This window comes from Typopeltis vanoorti, chromosome 4 (genome assembly GCF_054136105.1).
Source record: "Typopeltis vanoorti isolate ZY-2024b chromosome 4, IOZ_Tvanoo_1.0, whole genome shotgun sequence".
Taxonomy (NCBI): Eukaryota; Metazoa; Arthropoda; class Arachnida; order Uropygi; family Thelyphonidae; genus Typopeltis; species Typopeltis vanoorti.
Genome location: NC_143552.1, coordinates 83,209,006 through 83,227,895, shown reverse-complemented (window position 1 = coordinate 83,227,895; position 18,890 = coordinate 83,209,006). Strand labels below are relative to the sequence as shown.

The following is an 18,890-nucleotide window of genomic DNA, read 5'->3' as shown; positions in this document are numbered from 1 at the left end:
ACTGATCCTTGTGGTATACCACTTGTTACCTTAAACCTTGCAGACTCAGATCACCCGTATACCACTTTTTGGTATCTGTCAGTCAGTCATCCTCTTATCCAAACACACTTTTAGCACACGTGCTGATATTCCATCAGTCCCTATTGCTGAATTCTTATTCGATTTGTGCAACAGCTCTAATACCTCGGTCTCACACACCTATGTTTCTTCATCTAGCAAAGAGGTAACAGTGAGTTCGATGTTGCGTTCACCAGGTTGATAGCTTTTAACGAAATGGGCACTCATTAACTGAACAACCTTTTCTGCATCTGTAACCCTCATGCCATCTGGATATAGAAGAGTTATTCTTTCATATTCATTCTTTCTTTTACTTGCAGCATGTCGACAGAATTCTTGTGGATTGTCTTTAGCACGCAGAGCCAGTTTCTTTTCATACTCAGCCTTTGCTTTCTGTACAACAGTTGTGACTATTCTAGCCTGCAGCTTATAACATTCACATGTCATCCTTATGCAAACAGTATTCCCAGTATTCCTTTCACATTGTCCTTTTCTTACGAAATAAGATTACACATCCATCTGACTCCTACCCTATTTATTCTTCGAACTCTTGGGACACATTCTGATATCGCATTGTAAAATCGTATATAAAGGGTTTTTTATACAAAAATACCTTATATACCGATTTTACTAGAAAATGAAAATTCATACAAAGTACTTGTGGTTAATTAACAAAATTTGTAATGTTGAGTAATATGGAAATAAATGTTTAGTGAATTTTTAAATAATGTACCTGCCAAAATTTTATAAAGAACAACAGAAAGTTAAGTATAAATTAAAAATTACAAAGGCAAGTTCCAGACAAAGAAATATTCCAGATGGATTAATTTATGACCTTAGGCAATTACTATTGCGAAAGGCAAGTATGTGAGGGGTTTCCCGCCTTAATGCAACAACGGAAAAAGGTGGCGAGTGCAGACCCATGAAGTACCCAAGGGATTAAAATCATGGCAGAACCCAAGGTCAAATGAACAAGATAAAAAGGGGAGGCATTGGCCAATAAAGTTATGACAATATGGGTGACGAGGTTACTATGTAAATTACGATGAGAGTTACAGCAAGGGAGGTCACAGGTTGCAGAGTCGCAACAGAATTTGCTAATCGTCGTCGGAGATGGTTTGTAGTTACCAACAGGAATTTTCATAGGCTTTAGCAGAGGTGAATTGTCTTCAGGCGGAAGGCCGTATCGATATTTGTAGCAGAATAAGTTCATCTTTGTTTTGTTCTTGATCTAAGTTTGGAAAAGTTGTGCCGATTCAAGGTCGGAGTCCTGTGTTCCTGCCATTAGATGCCAAAAGTGCAAGATAACTCATTTGAGTTGTTTTTGAAGAAAGTTATTATCAGATTTTCATGCCGCCAAGTTTCCTGACGTTTGCAAAGAGAGGAAGTAACCTCATCAATCTTGGAAAAAGGTACCCGTGTGTGTGCATTGCCAAGGTCAGAAAGTAACAGAGGAAGGTGATTTCAACAATCAACTAGAGTGGACTAGACGGCCATTACAAAGCAAGGTTTATTACATTGTTTTACTAGAGAAAGAATTTGTGACGGTGATTTGTCTAAAGTTTCTTTTGATTATAGTACTTGAGGACTGTAGGAATTAAGCTAATCATTGAACTATCTTGTTCAGTTGTGTGAGAGAAAAATTAGCATCAGTTTAAGGTGAAATATCATGTGCTTAATATTGTGTTTTTAGCTAAGCCTGCCTTTTGTTAGCATGTGTAAAATTGCTTTGTGTGTGACTGTGTTACCTAAATTAATACCATAGACACGTTGTTTTTAAGAGAATTGTTTACCAAAGAGGATTAATTGCATTTCCAAACAAGAGTTGCTGTTGAAGTGCAGAAACTGAATTAACTTGTGATTTAGTATTAACCCCTTTGTACATGCATTAAATATCAAGAAATTGATTTCTTTGTCAAATAATTTACCTGATTCCTGCATACCAATGCACTGCTTATAAAATTCGAATCTGTGTCTCCTAGAGTTTTGAGTAGCCACGACTGTAGAATAGAAATTTTGCATTGCTAGATTTAGTAATAAATGAGAGAGGAAAGTTCCGTGTGTGTTTTTCTTTGGAAGTATATTCAACTCCTATCTATGAATTTTGATGGCGCAGTCGGCATTCAAATAAATTTTCAAAATTCAATTTAGAATTCAATTTTGAAAATTTATTATTAGAAAAATGCCAGTTGTTCAGACAAAGAGATTGGCTGCAGCCAGAGGCAATTTCTTAGTTCTGAAAGTTTTGTGCACGTGAACAATAATATTTATGGCCTTAAGGCAAAGGGGGTAGGGGGAATTAAGTTGAGCAAGAGGATTGAAATTTAAGAGATTAAATCAGGCAACGTATTAAGAGCTTGAATTATGACTGTTGAAATTAAGATAAAGTTAAGATTGAAATAAAATTAAAGTTAAGTTTTGGATAAGATAAACAGATTTTAACAAAGGCACAGCAGACAACAAAGATTTAATAATTTAAGATATATTATTATTATTACGGGCGACTCCAAGGAGCGCTTAGACTCATCGAGGGAGGCCCTAAACATCATGTCCATCACAACTATTCGACATTCACACAGTATCTATCATACTTTGCCTTGAACTCATTCACTGTCATAGCACCCACAACAGACTCTGGCAGCTTATTCTGCTCATTCACCACTCTAAAAGTAAAAAACCCAGCTCTAACACCCTTGCTAACCACACTCTTTCCCAGCTTCCATGGATGTCCCCTAGTCCTCCCACCACCAGTCCTGTTCTCAAAAATATCCACTGAATTAGTCCTATAGAAACCCTTCAACAATTTGAATGTCTCAATCATATCTCCCCTTTTTTGCAACCCACAAATCTTCAACCTGTTTTCATAAGGTTAATTCCATAGACCTGCTATCATCTTGGTCACTTGCCTCTGGATCCTCTCAACCTCCTCCCCATCAAGAAGAAACCTAGGTGACCAGATCTGGGCACAGTGGTCGAGATGGGGTCTTATCAAGGCTCGATACAGAGGAACAATAACTTGTTTATCTCTGCTCGTCAAAGTATTCTATTCTTCAGCATCCAAGTGATTTGATGAGCTGATTTAGCCACTTTTGCAATGTACCCCCCCCCCCCCCTAAACTTCAACTCCCTATCTGCCAACACTCCCAAGTCCCTTGCCTCATCAATCTCTTTGAGTACAGTTCCAATATAAATGACATATTTTTACAGCATCATTTAAGTATTGTTTAAATGCTTCCGATGCACTGTCAATATTCTTTCCATTCAGCAAATGATCCCATTCCACTGAAGTCAGTATACTCCTCACAGTTAGTCATAATTTCCTGCTTTGTAGTTCAGTATGGAACATTCATAAACTTAAGTCACTTCCCAAGTGAGTACCGCATGATCACTGTCACCAACTGGAGGCAGAATAGTTACGTCTTTAACTGAAATGCTCTCTGACACCATAATCAAACCTAACACTCTTAGACCTCGAGTTCCTTCTGTCACATGCTGCTTGAGGAAGTTGTCCCACAACAGCTCAATAAATGCATTTTAATTCTTCTCATGAGATTCTACTGTTACCCAATCAGTATTTGGATAATTAAAGTCTCCCATTATGATTACTCTTTTCACACTCATCTTTTCTATTTGGTGATGCATTTCTTCATCAACCGATCCACCAGGTCTGTAACAACACCGCACTATGTAATTTGTTTTGTTAGATTCCACCTCACACCAGATGGCTTCAAACTCATTGCCACATGAAATGTTGTTAGTAGTATTAATACAATCATAGGTCTCAACTCTAACTGGATTTAAGTCATCCGATATCATTAGCAGCACACCCGCTCCCTCCTCTCCTATCCTCTCTATTCTTCCTAAAAATGCTGTACCCACGACACTCGATATCAGTTAGTAGGTCTGATTCTGATAGCCAGGTCTCACTATTACCTACAATCTGAGGTCGCAACATACTGACTAAGGCAACAAACTCTATCCCTTTGTTTCTGATACTCCTAGCATTCGTGTACAGACATAATAATCTACCTGTTTGTTCTTTTATATTGTCTTGTCTACAGTCTGGCTGACACAGTTGGACAACTTGCAGATCTCTATTATTCTGAAATGCCTTACACATATGATGGGTCCGAACAGGACAAACACAAACTCAAAATCGTTCTCGCCACATCAACATTTCCATGACAAAGCCCATTCCCATTATTAACACAGTTATATAACATTGTCGCTCTTACACTCACATTCACACCATTCCTCCCTTTATCATTTAGTTTCCCTGACTTTCTGTGTTAGGTCTCCTACCAGTTATTAGTTTTTCTAGACTCCTGATACCCAATGCATTCAGGTGTAGGCCATCCCTCTTATACAAATGCAATCTTCCTTTAAACTCACATCCATTCTTTCTACATAGCCTATGCATTGAATTGTTTGCCATCATAGCCCTTCTTTTTAATTCATTTTTATCATAGTGAGGTAAAATACTAACGATTTTCACTTTCTCACTCTTGCCTCTTCCAACAGCCCTTTCATGTCCTCTCTCTCATAGTGAACTTATCGCCAGTTAAATCATTTGTACCTACTACAACTACGATTTTGTTTACTTTTCTTTTCTGTTTTTGAATTACTTGCATTATATTTTTAATTTTCGCTCCAGGAAAGCTCGATGTTATAACTCGGTCATCTATAGCATGTTTTATTATAGAGCCACCATACCAAATAACTTCTTTCTTTTTACTAACAACATCACTTACCTGATTTCCGTTATTTCCTGACTTACCTGTTTCCTTGCTTTGTTGTTTCTCATTTTGCTGTTCATTTTTCTTTTTCTCCCTATGCTCATTTAAATATCTCTCAACTTTTTGCAATTCCTGCATCATCTCTCTGATGATCTGCTTCAACTTCGATATTTTGGTGGTTAATTCAATTTCGTTAACCTCCTCCACGTGTACAATAATCTCGTTGGCAGGGCTAACCTTGTTCTCGCCTGCAGTGCTTTTTTTAGCATTACCTTTCTTGCCCTTTTTTGGTGCATTTTAAATGTATACTAAATATTGAAATATCTTAATAAAATTATATGATAAAATACTAAATACACTATAAAACACTAAAATCTACACTAGTATACTAAAAAACGCTAATTTTCTAAGGGAAAACACAATAAAAACAGACCAAAATCACCAACGTTACAGGAGCACTAAATTTGCCGACAAACCACTATGTATCCTTGAATCAGAATCCAATCTGCTTTATGACAATTCACTCATATGATGATTTTCAATTATCATCAATGCCCATTTATAAGATGTGGTGAAAGCCTGGCTCATACAATGGTTTTGATGATATGACATTCACATGAATCAACCAATGCATAGTTTTTGTGGACTCTCTTTATGATATCACTGCTTGCTCTATCTCTGTTTTGGTGTTTAGATGAGAATTATACGCTTTTTAACTTATAATTTACAGCCCCCCCCCCCCCGACACACTTATTTGCCAGGTTAGGGAGCAGAGCACTAGTGAAAATTGGAGGACTACTGCATTTTATTGTTGTTAGCAAAAGCAGATAAAAATCAAAGTAAGGTACTGTTACTTTTCAGTAAAAAATAAGACATATAACCTATTACATTAGATACACAGATTAAAATGATTAAATTTAGTGACAATGGTGTACCAAATACTGAGATAGGCCACACAGGCTAAACTTACCTTGCACTACTGTTGTTATTATGTTAAAAACAAAGAGGTTCTTAGTGAAGCGAAAAGTGTTACACCAGGTTAATACATTACAGTTATTATTATTATTATTATTATTTCGGGCGACTCCAGGAGCCCTTAGACTCATCGAGGGAGGCCCTAAACATCATGTCCACACAACTATGCGATTACATTCTCACAGTATCTATCATACCTTGTCTTGAACTCGTTCACTGTCATAGCACCCACAACAGACTCTGGCAGCTTATTCCACTCATTTACCACTCTAAAAGTAAAGAACCCAGCTCTAACACCCCTGCTAACCACACTCTTGCCCAGCTTCCATAGGTGTCCCCTAGTTCTCCCACCACCAGTCCTGATCTCAAAAATATCCTCTGAATTAATCCTATAGAATCCCTTTAGCAATTTGAATGTCTCAATCATATCTCCCCTCCTCCGCCTATCAACTAGTTTCTGCAACCCACAAATCTTCAACCTGTTCTCATATGGTTCATTCCATAGACCTGTTATCATCTTAGTCACTCGCCTCTGGATCCTCTCCACCTCCTCCCCATCAAGAAGGAACCGAGGTGACCAAATCTGGGCACAGTAGTCGAGATGAGGTCTTATCAAGGCTCGGTACAGAGGTACAATAACTTGCTTGTCTCTGCTCGTCAAGGTATTTTTCAACAACCAAGTGAGTTGATGAGCTGATTTAGCTAATTTTGCAGTGTGCCCCCTAAACTTCATCTCCCTATCCACCAACACTCCCAAGTCCCTGGCCTCATCAATCTCTTGGAGTACAGTTCCACCAATGTGGTATACTGCTGCTAATCTTTTCACCCCAAAATGCATAACCTTACATTTTGTCACATTAAATTGACATACATTCTCCTTAGCCCAGAACTCCAATCTATCTAAGTCATCCTGCAAGACTTTGACATCTTCTGCATTCACTATTGCCCTACCCAACTTTGCATCATCAGCGAACAAATGAATTGTTCCACTTAGATCCTTCCCTATATCGTTAATGAACAGATTAAACAGCAGTGGTCCAAGAACAGAACCCTGCAGCACACCACTAGTCACAGGCCGTCTTTTGGACTCTACTCCTGAATAAACTACTCTTTGATATCTCTCCATCAACCAACCAACTATCCATCTCACCAACCCTATATCCATTCCCATATGTTGTAGTTTACGGATTAGTAGTCCATGTGGTATCCTGTCAAACGCCTTTGCCAGGTCCAGCAGTATCACTGTAAACCCATTTCCCTTATCCAGTTCAGCCATCACCTTGTTATAAAACTTGAGCAAGTTACTGAAGCATGATCTACCCTTCAGAAAGCCATGCTGTCCCCTGTACAGTATCTCGTTTTCATCAATCCATTCCTGTATTTTTCCCTTGACTACTTTCTCTAAGACCTTGACAACGACTCCTGATATGCTGATCGTTCGGTAATTTGCAACCGTAGTCTTGGATCCTCCTTTATGCAGTGAAACTATTTTCCCCTCTTTCCACACCTTCGGGACTAAGCCAGATCTGAGACTCAGATTAAACAACATGGTCAAGGGCACTGATAATTCTTTAGCCGCTTCACGCGAGACCCATGCCGGTATACCATCCAATCCCACAGATGTGTTCACATTAAGGTTCTGTAATAGACTGGTCACCTCCACTTCATTCATCACTATTCCCATATAAACTAATGGTTCCTTAATTTTTTCAATGTCACCACCTGGATGATATGTTTTTGCAAAGTGTGCGCTCAGTAACTCCACTATATCGACTGATTCAGTGACCTCCTTACCATCGTCATTCCTTAAAATCATTTTGCCATGTACAGTTTTGTTCTTGCTTGCAGCATATTGAAAGAAGTGTTTTGGATTCTCTTTTGCTTGCAAAGCTAGTTTCCTTTCATAATCCACTTTTGCTTTTTTTACCACACTCGTTACCTTTCTGGCCTGCACTTTATACCGTTCGTGTGCCTGCAGGTCACCCCTTTCTTTAAATTCCCTCCACAGTTGTTTCTTTTTTTTTGCAGCTCAAGCTTAATGGTGTTATTCATCCATTTAACCCTTACTTGTTTTACTATTCGGACCCTAGGTATACAATCAGCCATTACCTCCTGTAAATGCTCCTTGACCACTTCCCATGCCATCGACGTCCAGCCCTTGCAGTTGTACATGCCATGGCACTGATCCAAGCAATCTCCTAAGCTTGTCATACTTGCCAGCACGGTAATTCCACATATACCCTGTCTTAATCGAAAATTCCACACCTTTAGCCACCTCCCAGGTCAAGACCTTATGATCACTCTCACCAATAGGTGGCAACATGGTCATATTCATTACAGTCAAATTCTCAGATGCTATTACCAGGTCAAGCACTCTCACACCCCTAGTATTTTCAATTACATGCTGTCTCAGATAGTTATCCCTCAATAAATGAATAAAATCCTTTTCCTTCCTCACATGTGTCCTCTCCTCTTTCCAATCAATGTTATCATAGTTGAAATCCCCCATAATAATTACCCTCCTTCCACTCATTTCATCAATTTTCCTATGCATACTATCTCCACCATCTATTCCATCACCTGGTCTATAGCAGCACCCAACTGTATATTTTATTCTGCCAGTCTCAATCTCACACCAAATAGCCTCAAATGAGCTCCTTTCACTATCCTGCGATACAACTTCAATTCTCCTTGGCTGCAGTTCATCAACTATCATCAATAATACCCCTCCCCCCATTTTATTCTCTCTGTTCCTCCTAAACACACTATAACCTACACATTCTATCCCACTAACTATATCTTCTTCCGTCAGCCATGTTTCACTAATGCCAATAACCTGTGGCCAGGAAGAGCCAATCAAGGCCAAAAATTCTTCCTTCTTAATACTCCTGGCATTAGTATACATGAAATGCAGTGATCCCTTAGTCCCACCCCTATATTGATACGTTATTCTAAATGACCCATTCCCATTTTTTGTCCTTAGTGCTGGCTCGGGTACATTATATACATTCTTACACTCATCTGTCTCACTGATGTCTGCATATCCATCCATCCCCACCTCCTTGGTAGTTCTAGTTTCCCTGGTTTTGCACAACCATTTTCACTTCATTCAGCAACACTCTTTCCAGTCTCCGCACACCAAGTCCATTCAAATGCAGGCCATCCATCTTGTATAAGTCCTTTCGCCCTTCAAACTCATTCCACATGTCCACGAATTCCACACCACACCATCTGCATAACCTACGCATAATGTCATTTGCGATTATGGCCCTCCTCCTAAACTCCTCTCTGTCATACCGCGGCAACAGACTAACCATTCTAACTCTGTCACTCTTTTCTTTCGCTACCTTTAACAATACTTTCAAGTCCTCTCTCATAAAAAATTTATCACCTTTCAATTCATTCGTACCCACCACAATTATTAATTCTTTCACCCTCTGTTTTTGCACTCTAATACTCTCACTTACATCCTTAAATTTCGCACCCGGTAAGTACGATTTAGTTACACTGCCATCTATCACCCCTCTTAATAACGAGTCACCATACTTGCACTGTTTTTTTACGTTATCTGTAAACAATGTGACAATCTTATTGCCAAAAGGGAAACTTTTAATGGTGTGGATAGACAACCGAACTAGATAGCATGTTTCCTTCCTTCAATACTTTCTCATTTGAGAACTTTTTTGTTTATGAAAAATATTCTAAATTTTTCATTTCTGTAACTGATGTAAATAAATTTATGCCAGTTATGCATGTATTTCATATGACTACGTCATGAAATTCCTTACACATACCCTCGCAGGGTATACAGGATATTATGATATACTACATGAAACATCATTACTAACTTCAATCAACAATTTTCCTTCAAATGAATCTGTTAAATGTCAAGATATCAGATCTTAAATCTTGGTCTTCCTCTGGGTTTTTTCCTACCATCCTGGCAAAGAACACTTGTTATGCAAATCTTTCCTCTCTCATTCTGTTTAAGTGACCATACCACCTGAGAGTAGCTTTGCTAATACTTCATGGATGCTAACAATGTGTCAAGTTCTTTCCTAATATCCTCATTTTTAATATGATATTGCCATTGATGCCATCTGTTCACATTCTAATCTTTCTCAGGACTTTCATATCTGTGGTCTCTAGTCTTTGGTCAAGTGTTTTATTTCTAACCCAGCTCTCAGATCAAAAGATAAAACTGGTTTGAACACTGTCTTGTATACAGCTAATTTAATATTTTGACTAATTTCTCTCTTATTAAAAACAAACAAACAAACCTATAATGAATTAACCTATTATTATTAACTAAGTTATAAAAAAAAAATGACTTATCTTTCAGCAGTGTTAAAAAATATATGATGCATGGTCTCATGACCAATCAGATGCCACAATTTATTTGTTATCTTAATTAAGAAAATATCACATATTATAAATACTGGGGTTCTAGATTTCTCTCACTCCAGTATTTATAATGTGTGATATTTTCTTAATTGATTTATGAATAAGATATATGTGATATGCAATTTCAAGGAGTAAAATATTGGGTTCGAATATAGTTTTCTATAATGTTTATATATGTTTCACCTAAAAGAGTGATTCACCTTTAAAACTTCAAATCACTAATGGTATTTGGATAAGTAGTTATTAGAAGAACACTTTGGTGATGGTGGTGGGGAATGGAGGGGATAAAATTTCAATTTGAATATAGCCTACAGTAATTCCTCTAGCTGCATGAAAATTTGATAGGGAAAAGAAATAAATAAGAGCTCTCTTACTTTATCCAGATGAAATTCCTCTAACTTGAAATGTGAAGGGGAAGAACCAAATTCCAGGTCTTGTAAGTTACTGCTACTGCTTTTATTGCTTCCAGCAACATCCACACAGAAAGTCTCTGAAAGAAGAATATGTGGTTAACACCACCAAGAAACTGGTTATAGTATTATATGCCATAATATAAATATTATAATATTATTCTACCCTCTACTATCACTATAGAAAAAGCACCACTATAAAAAAATCAGTCACTATAACATCACTCACTGCTTAAAAAAAGTCCAGACCAAGACCATGGATATAATAATAGGTTAAAAGCAATTCACTATAGCAAACTACAGAAGTAGTTTGCTATAGTGAATTGCAAAATATAGTAAAATCATTAGTAATAATATTTTATTACTAATGATTATATAGTAAAATCATTAGTAATAATATTTTATTACTAATGATTTTAGAAATCATTAGTAATAAAATGATTTCTAAAATTTGGTGGTGGCCTGTTTATCTCAGTGAATTCCATTTATTTTATTATGCTCAATATTATCTTATCATCACATATTTTATTAATTAATATTCTAAACTGCTAATAAAGTCCTAAAGGGAAAAAAAATTCCCTCAATCATTCTTTTTTGGGTTCCAAATAACTCTGCACATTTTCAAATAAAAGCACTAAATGTTGCAATTTTCAGTTGTTTTTTTTTTGTATTCACTATAACAAATATAGCTTGAAGAAATTCTGTGCACTATTAAAATAATGATTTTAATTTTTGACTATTTACATATTGTACTATATTGTATTTTATATTGAACTTACTCAACTTTGAAAATTACACATGAGAAGGATTAGTTTAGAGTAACTTCAGCTAGGAAGTAGTTTTAGAAAGTTTTTTTCACTTAGCTATAATTTAAATTAAACATGCCAAGAAATTATATTCTTGTTTGACCCTTTATCTTATAAAGTGAATGTCCTTTCACTTCATCTTAATTATAAACAAGCAAACTTTGCTTGTTTACAATTGGATAAAGGATTAAACACGAATATACTTTCTTGGCATGTTTAATTTACGAAAGAAGTTTGTTAAGTAGTATATTATTATCTTCGAGTTAGTTTGTAATTTCATTTTCTTTAGCATGGGTAGGAAGAGAACCAAAGGGAAAAAAAATGGAGGCAATTAACTATGAAGAGATAGAATCGACTCAGAAGGCCTGATTGTGTATACAGCAAATGTCACATACAAGGTTACACGGACCATTTGAAATCTGAAAAAGAAGATAAAGCTAATTTCAAGTTTCAGAAACAGTTTGTAATATGTCTAAACTTTGTTTTCTCATGTTTAGGTAAAGGATTAAAACAAGAATTTGTCTAGTATAATTTGATTTGTAACAGAGGTATCTCTAATTAAGAGCATTTTAATAATATGGTGATACACCATTTTTGCTAGCTATATATGAAAAGTATAACTTCTGCATTGATCCAGCTCTCAGTATCTCCAAGGGTCTAGCTTCCACACATATATATATATATATATATATATATATATATATATTTATAAAAATAAATTTAACTGACTAGAACCCGAGAAAGTATAACAAAAACCTTTAATACATCACAACTAGTTTCATCGGTGATCCGACTTCTTCAGGTGAGAAATAAAAACATAAGACATAAAATAACACGGTAAAAAATGAACTTTACAGCTTAATAAAAAGCAGAATAATAACAGTCATATTTGAATAGGTGACCGCGTGCTACCGTTGGCATGAGGAGAATGTGTGCGACAGCTAATTTTTGAGCACCAGTACTGGATTACTGCGCTATGGGAATCGGGTAAATTGTAGCTAAGATTATTGTTTAAATGTGAAGGGTCCAGAACTATTTCTTTTGAGAAATAGAAGAGACCACGCCAACATCCTCGACAAGAAGATGACTCCAACTCTATCACTCATATACGGTTGCCTTTTATCAGCACTCTTACCCCAAAACTAGCTAAGATTCTGAAAAAATTCAACATAAAGACCGACTATACTACGCTGCCAAAACTTCGTTCTTTTCTGAGTCTACCAAAACCAAAACACAACCATCTGCATTTTCCTGGTGTTTATAAAGTTTTGTGCAACTGTGGTCGACCTTATTTTGGCTAGACAGACAAATCTGTTTCACTTCGTCTTGAGGAACATAGACGTGACATCTCCTACAGTAGAGCACGAGCGAGCGCCCTTTCCAGTCATGTCCTTTTCTCGGCAAACTCTAACCTTGAAGAACAGCCACATCAAGTTGATTGGGAACGCACTACTAATTTATATATTTGCAAGGATGAATTCGAAAGAAAAATCATCGAATCAAAAGAAATAGTTCTGGACCCTTCACATTTAAACAATAATCTTAGCTACAATTTACCCGATTCCCATAGCGCAGTAATCCAGTACTGGCGCTCAAAAATTAGCTGTCGCACACATTCTCCTCATGCCAACGGTAGCACGCGGTCACCTATTCAAATATGACTGTTATTATTCTGCTTTTTATTAAGCTGTAAAGTTCATTTTTTACCGTGTTATTTTATGTCTTATGTTTTTATTTCTCACCTGAAGAAGTCGGATCACCGATGAAACTAGTTGTGATGTATTAAAGGTTTTTGTTATACTTTCTCGGGTTCTAGTCAGTTAAATTTATTTTTATAAATGTATACATCCCGAGTAAATCCTAATTTCAACAAATATATATATATATATATATATATATGTATGTATGGGAGCCTCTTTTGGATATATATATATATATATATATATATATACACACACACACACACACACACACACAGTAAAACCTCTTTTTTTACACTTTTCAGGGGACTGATGGAAAAAAGTGTAAATAGCAGGAAATGCAAAAAAACATTAAAAAAAGGCTAAAAGATGACTTACTGCTAGTATGAGTCTACATACTAGATTACAAAATTTAATAACTGAAAATAAATGAATTTACAACTACTTACATTTATCTATTTAAAAAAATCTTTAATTGTTGATTGTTTTTGCTTTTTTTTTTTTTGACATAGCACCAGATTGCTTTGCATTGAGTTCAATGCTTGACCTGTTTTTTTACTATTGTGTTCAAAGTGGACACGGAGAGTCCAAGATCTTTTGATAAATGCACATGTTCCAGCATTCCAATCTACACGTCACAGAATTGCCATCTTTTCTTCTACCGAAATACATTTTCTGTCTTTTTTTTCCATGTTACTAACATGGATCATCCACCACAGCAACTTTCACACGCTAAATTACATTACAGAAATTCGGCAATATCAATTCTTAGTGTGATTGAAAAATCACGGTATCGCTCATCACTAGATTACTGCTGCAAGTCGCCGTGATGGCGGAAACAAAACTACAGCCGAAAGCAACGCCATCTGGGAACAGAAATGAGCAAATTTCCGCAGAAATCAATTCGAAAATCGGTATTGCCACCCGAGAAACAAAACGCAAATCATGGGAAATAAAATCTACATCAAGTTGTTAATGGCAGGAAAACAATATATCATAAGAATAGGCCTTAAGACGGGACCAACAGAAAATGACGTAAATGGCAGGAAAATGCAAATTGCAGGAATGTAAAAATGGGATTTTACTGTATATACATCCAAAAGTGTCTACGCTATGCACTATGGCATGCTAGGACATTTATGAAAGATCCCTGCCAAATATCTTATCGTCTCTTCAGCTCAATCAGAGGGACAGGAGAAGGGAAGCCCTTGTGAGTTTTGAATTTAAGTCTCCAAAGAAGACAACCTTGTTATATATCTGGGACAAACAAGCTTCAAAGGCAAACAATGTATTAGACTAGAAGGGTTATCAGATTCTGGAGAGGAATGCAGATAGCATATGAATGTTAATGAACAGGGAAAGTGTTGGATCGTACTTCTTCCTTGTATTCGATCCGCCATCTTGTTTTAACTTAATTTTTAAACAAGTAATTAGTTGCTGGTTGATTACTAATTTTAATATAGAGAGATTTATATTTTTAGACTGCGCCACTCTATATCTAGATTAGTCTATGGGAACTAACCAATAACTAATTTTTTTTATAGTAACTTTATTTCTTATACAGGCCGAGTTTATCTCTTAATTTTAAGGCTCCTGCTAGGTCCGATAATTTTATGAACGGTGCAATAAACAAGATTCAGGCAAACACAAATATTTAAAATCAATAAAACAAAACATTTAATTCAGGGTCATATAATATACACTTAAGCTCAACTCTGACAAGAAAATAATATAAATATCTTAGCATACAGGTCACAACATCTTATAGATTCAATCTATGATCACTGCTGTCAAACTTAGAGCTTTCGCAACATTGAATTAACTTCTAATAGAGTTCAATATAACAAAATCTCTTAATAACAATTTTTACTATTATCACACAGTCAGCAAAGTCTCAATACATTAACGGTGGCAACAACTGCTTCACAGGTATTCACTTTCATACTTCTTACTCCGGCTGATTTCAGCAAAAAAACGTTATAGTTAATGTGGGGAATAACAGGAGGAATCACACATATATTTCTGCACTGAAGTAACACATAAATGGACAGTTCTTACCGGGTAAATCCTTTGCTCATCAATTTCACTATGGGCACACTTAATAACTGTATTTATTTCGCACACTATGGCAGCACTAATTAGAATAAATCTTCTCGATGATAACTGAACTTTTAATGGTTGCACTTTACATGTATGGACGTATTTGGATAAAGGAAAATGCTCATTCCTTCCTTAACACTATTTGATTAATTCAGCACTCTGTTAAAGTTCCATGAAAGTTCCATAATCATAGTTTCAGTGCCAACTCAAACTATGATTATGAGTCGGAGAGAAAATGATATAAGGGCTAGGGCGTACCCCTTAAACGACGCACAGCCACATCGCCCTACAGCTGTGAGAAGTGGACGAGGGCTACCGCATCAAGGGAGGGTGCGGTTAAAGAAGCAAGCCCAGCAGGTGGAGAGGATGTTGCGAGTGGGAACACTGAATGTTGGAAGCATGACTGGAAGGGGAAGAGAGGTGGCAGACATGATGAGGAAGTTGGACATTTTATGTGTGCAGGAGACAAGGTGGAAAGGGGGAAAGGCAAAGGAACTGGGAGATGGATATAAATTGTTCTACTCTGGAGCGAATAACGAGGGAAGAAATGGTGTAGGAATTGTGGTGTGTGGCAGAATGAAGGGTGAAGTACTGGACGTGGGTAGAAGGAACGACAGGATCATGCGAATGAAATTGGGTCTTGGAGAAGAGCGGGTGGTCGTATTATGTGTATATGCCCCGCAAGTTGGTTGTACAGCAGAGGAAAAAGATGAGTTATGGAACGTGTTAGATGAAGAAATGAGGGAATTGGAAGAAAATGAGATGGTGATTGTCGGAGGAGACTTGAACGGGCGCATAGGAAGACAGAATAGAGACTGTGAAAGGGTGCATGGTGGCCATGGAGTGGGAATGATGAACCAGGAAGGAGAGAGGGTTGTGGACTTTGCAGTAGCATTTGATCTGGCAACTGTGAACTCGTTTTTCTTCAAGAGGGAAGAACATTTGATAACATTTAGAAGTGGTAACAACAGCTCATAAATTGACTACATTTTGACTAGAAGAAAACATCTTAAGGTTGTGACAAACTGTAAAGTAATTCCAACAGATCAAGTAGCACAACAACACCGACTGCTGTGCGCAGACTTTAAAATAAGATCGAAGATAAGAACTTCTGGTTGCCATGGGATGAAGACAATTAAGTGGTTTCGCTTAAAAGAGAAGAGTGTGAGGAATCGTTTTAGGGAGAGAGTGTTAGAGAGGATTTCGGATGGACTGGAAAGTGTACAAGATTGGTGGAAACATAATTCAAAAGTAATCCTGAGCTGTGCAATCGAGGTGCTTGGTGAGACATCTGGAAAGATTAGAGAGCAGAAGGAGGGTTGGTGGTGGAATAATGATGTACAAGTGGCAGTGACAGCTAAGAGGAAGGCAAAGCAGAAGTGGGATGAGTCAAGAGTGGAAGAGGACAGAGAGGTGTACAAAGAGAGAAAGCAAGAAGCCAAGAGAGTTGTGGCACAGGCGAAGGCCATGGCATAACAAGATCTGTATGATCAATTAGAAACAAAGGAAGGACAGAGAAAAATTTACCAACTAGCGAAATGTAGAAATAAAGCAGCTAAGGACATCTTACATGTGAGGCAGATCAAAGATGCTGAAGGAAGAGTATTATGGAGGGATGTGGACATAAGAAACAGATGGAAAATATACTTCGAGGGACTTTTGAATAAGGAAAATGCAAGGACTCACAGAGGAGATGGGCAGCCTTCTGAGGGGATGGTGCAGAACATCAGTAAAATGGAAGTGACGGAGGCCATGAAGAGGATGAGGAATGGAAAAGCGGTGGGCCCCGACAGAATTCCAGTGGAGGCATGGAAGGCACTGAGGGAAGAGGGAATTGACCTGCTGTGGGACCTGTTCATGAAAGTTTGCCAACAGGAAAATATACCCGAGGAATGGAGGGAGAGTACTCTTGTTCCCATCTACAAGGGTAAAGGGGATGCACAAGACTGTAAAAATTACAGAGGAATAAAGTTGATGTCCCACACAATGAAGATCCTAGAAAGGGTTCTTGATGGTAGATTGAGGGAGGAGGTGGAGATTGCAAAGGAACAATTTGGCTTCATGCCTGGTAGATCAACAACAGATGCTATCTTTGGGTTATGACAGATGATGGAAAAATATCGAGAGAAACAAAGGGAGCTACAGCTGGTATTTATTGATCTGGAGAAAGCATACGATAGAGTGCCAAGGCAAGAAGTCTGGAGGTGCCTGAGGGAAAAGAAGGTGCCGGAGAAATATGTCAGGTTGGTGCGGGAAATGTACAGAAATGTGAAGACAAGTGTTCGGACCTGTTTGGGACAGACAGAAAGTTTTCAAGTAATAGTTGGCTTGCATCAAGGGTCAGCATTAAGTCCGTTTCTGTTTAATATTGTGATGGAGGTGGTAACAGAGGAGGTGAGAGAAGATGCACCTTGGACAATGTTGTACGATATGACATCTTGCTGTGTGTAGATTCAAGAGAAGAAGCGGAAACTAAACTGGAAAGATGGAGAAAAGTACTGGAAGAGAGAGGTATGAGACTGAGCAGAAGTAAGACAGAGTATATGTGTTGTGCAGTGGGCGGTGGCCAGGAGACAGATCTGGAGCTGGAAGGAAATGTCATCAGGAAGGTGAGAGACTTTAGATACTTAGGTTCAACAGTGGAAGAAGATGGAGGAGCTGAGAAGGAAGTGGAATGCAGAATACAAGCAGGTTGGAGGAACTGGAGGGAGATGGCTGGAGTGTTATGCGATAAGAGGGTGCCGATCAATCTGAAAGGCAAAATTTATAGGACAGTAGTGAGGCCAGCTATGACATATGCTATAGAAACTGTGGCCCTGAGGAAAAATAACATCAGCAGGATGGAAGTAGCAGAGATGAGAATGCTTAGGTGGATGTGCGGTGTGACCAGAAAGGATCATCTGTGAAATGACTATGTCAGGGGAAGAGTGAAAGTTACGAACTTAGGAGCGAAAATAGAGGAGGCAAGGTTGAGATGGTTTGGTCATGTGATGAGGAGGGAGGACGAATATGTGGGAAGAAGGGTCATGCAGATGGATGTGCAAGGAAGGCGGAAGCGTGGGCGGCCAAAGAAGAGATGGAGGGAGCTGGTAGAAGAGGACTTGAAGATGAAGAACTTGGATGTGGTGACAGCCCAAGACAGGAAGGTGTGGAGGAGACTCATAACAAACAGTGACCCCACTTAAGTGGGAGAAGCTGTAGAAGAAGAAGTTAAAGTTCCATGAAACTAATGGAACATGCAGTAATTCTTTAACTTCTAGAATTATTCTCAGTTGCCTAATACTTTCCGCTAGTTTAATAGCTTAATTATAGCACTAAGGTTCTAGTTATAGCAATCCTCTGCATTCGTTTCTGCTACTCCGTATTTTCCTCGTCTGCCTGTGCTATACTAAAATGCTCTCCTATCCCTGAGTGGTCCGTCCTGATAAAGAAAAGAGCCTCGGTTTTCTCCGCTCTTAGCTTATATACCTCCCTTCTATTTTCCCGCCAAAATGTTTCTCGTGCTCTGGTTTATGTCAAATTCCTTCTCTCAATTCAATACAATATCTTGCCATTCACGCACGCGCCAGCTATTTCTCGCCTGTCTCCATAGTAACAAACGAAACAAAATAAAAATAAAAGTATTGCATAACATTATACCTTTACACACTGGTAATAATAAATAAAAACTAAAATATTATAATTCACATAAGGTATATTAAG

At 37.7% G+C, this 18,890-nt stretch overlaps 1 protein-coding gene across 4 annotated transcripts in view; it reads right to left on the bottom strand.

The window, feature by feature from the left end:
* The window catches only part of LOC150107457 (uncharacterized), a 314,828-nt gene that overhangs the window by 15,866 nt on the left and 280,072 nt on the right, over nt 1-18,890 (bottom strand). For all 4 annotated transcript variants that reach the window (XM_090391886.1, XM_090391888.1, XM_090391889.1 and 1 more), the window contains one exon: nt 10,547-10,662. In XM_090391886.1, the coding sequence (XP_090248012.1) occupies nt 10,547-10,662 (116 nt within the window). The remainder of the gene's footprint in view (nt 1-10,546; nt 10,663-18,890) is intronic.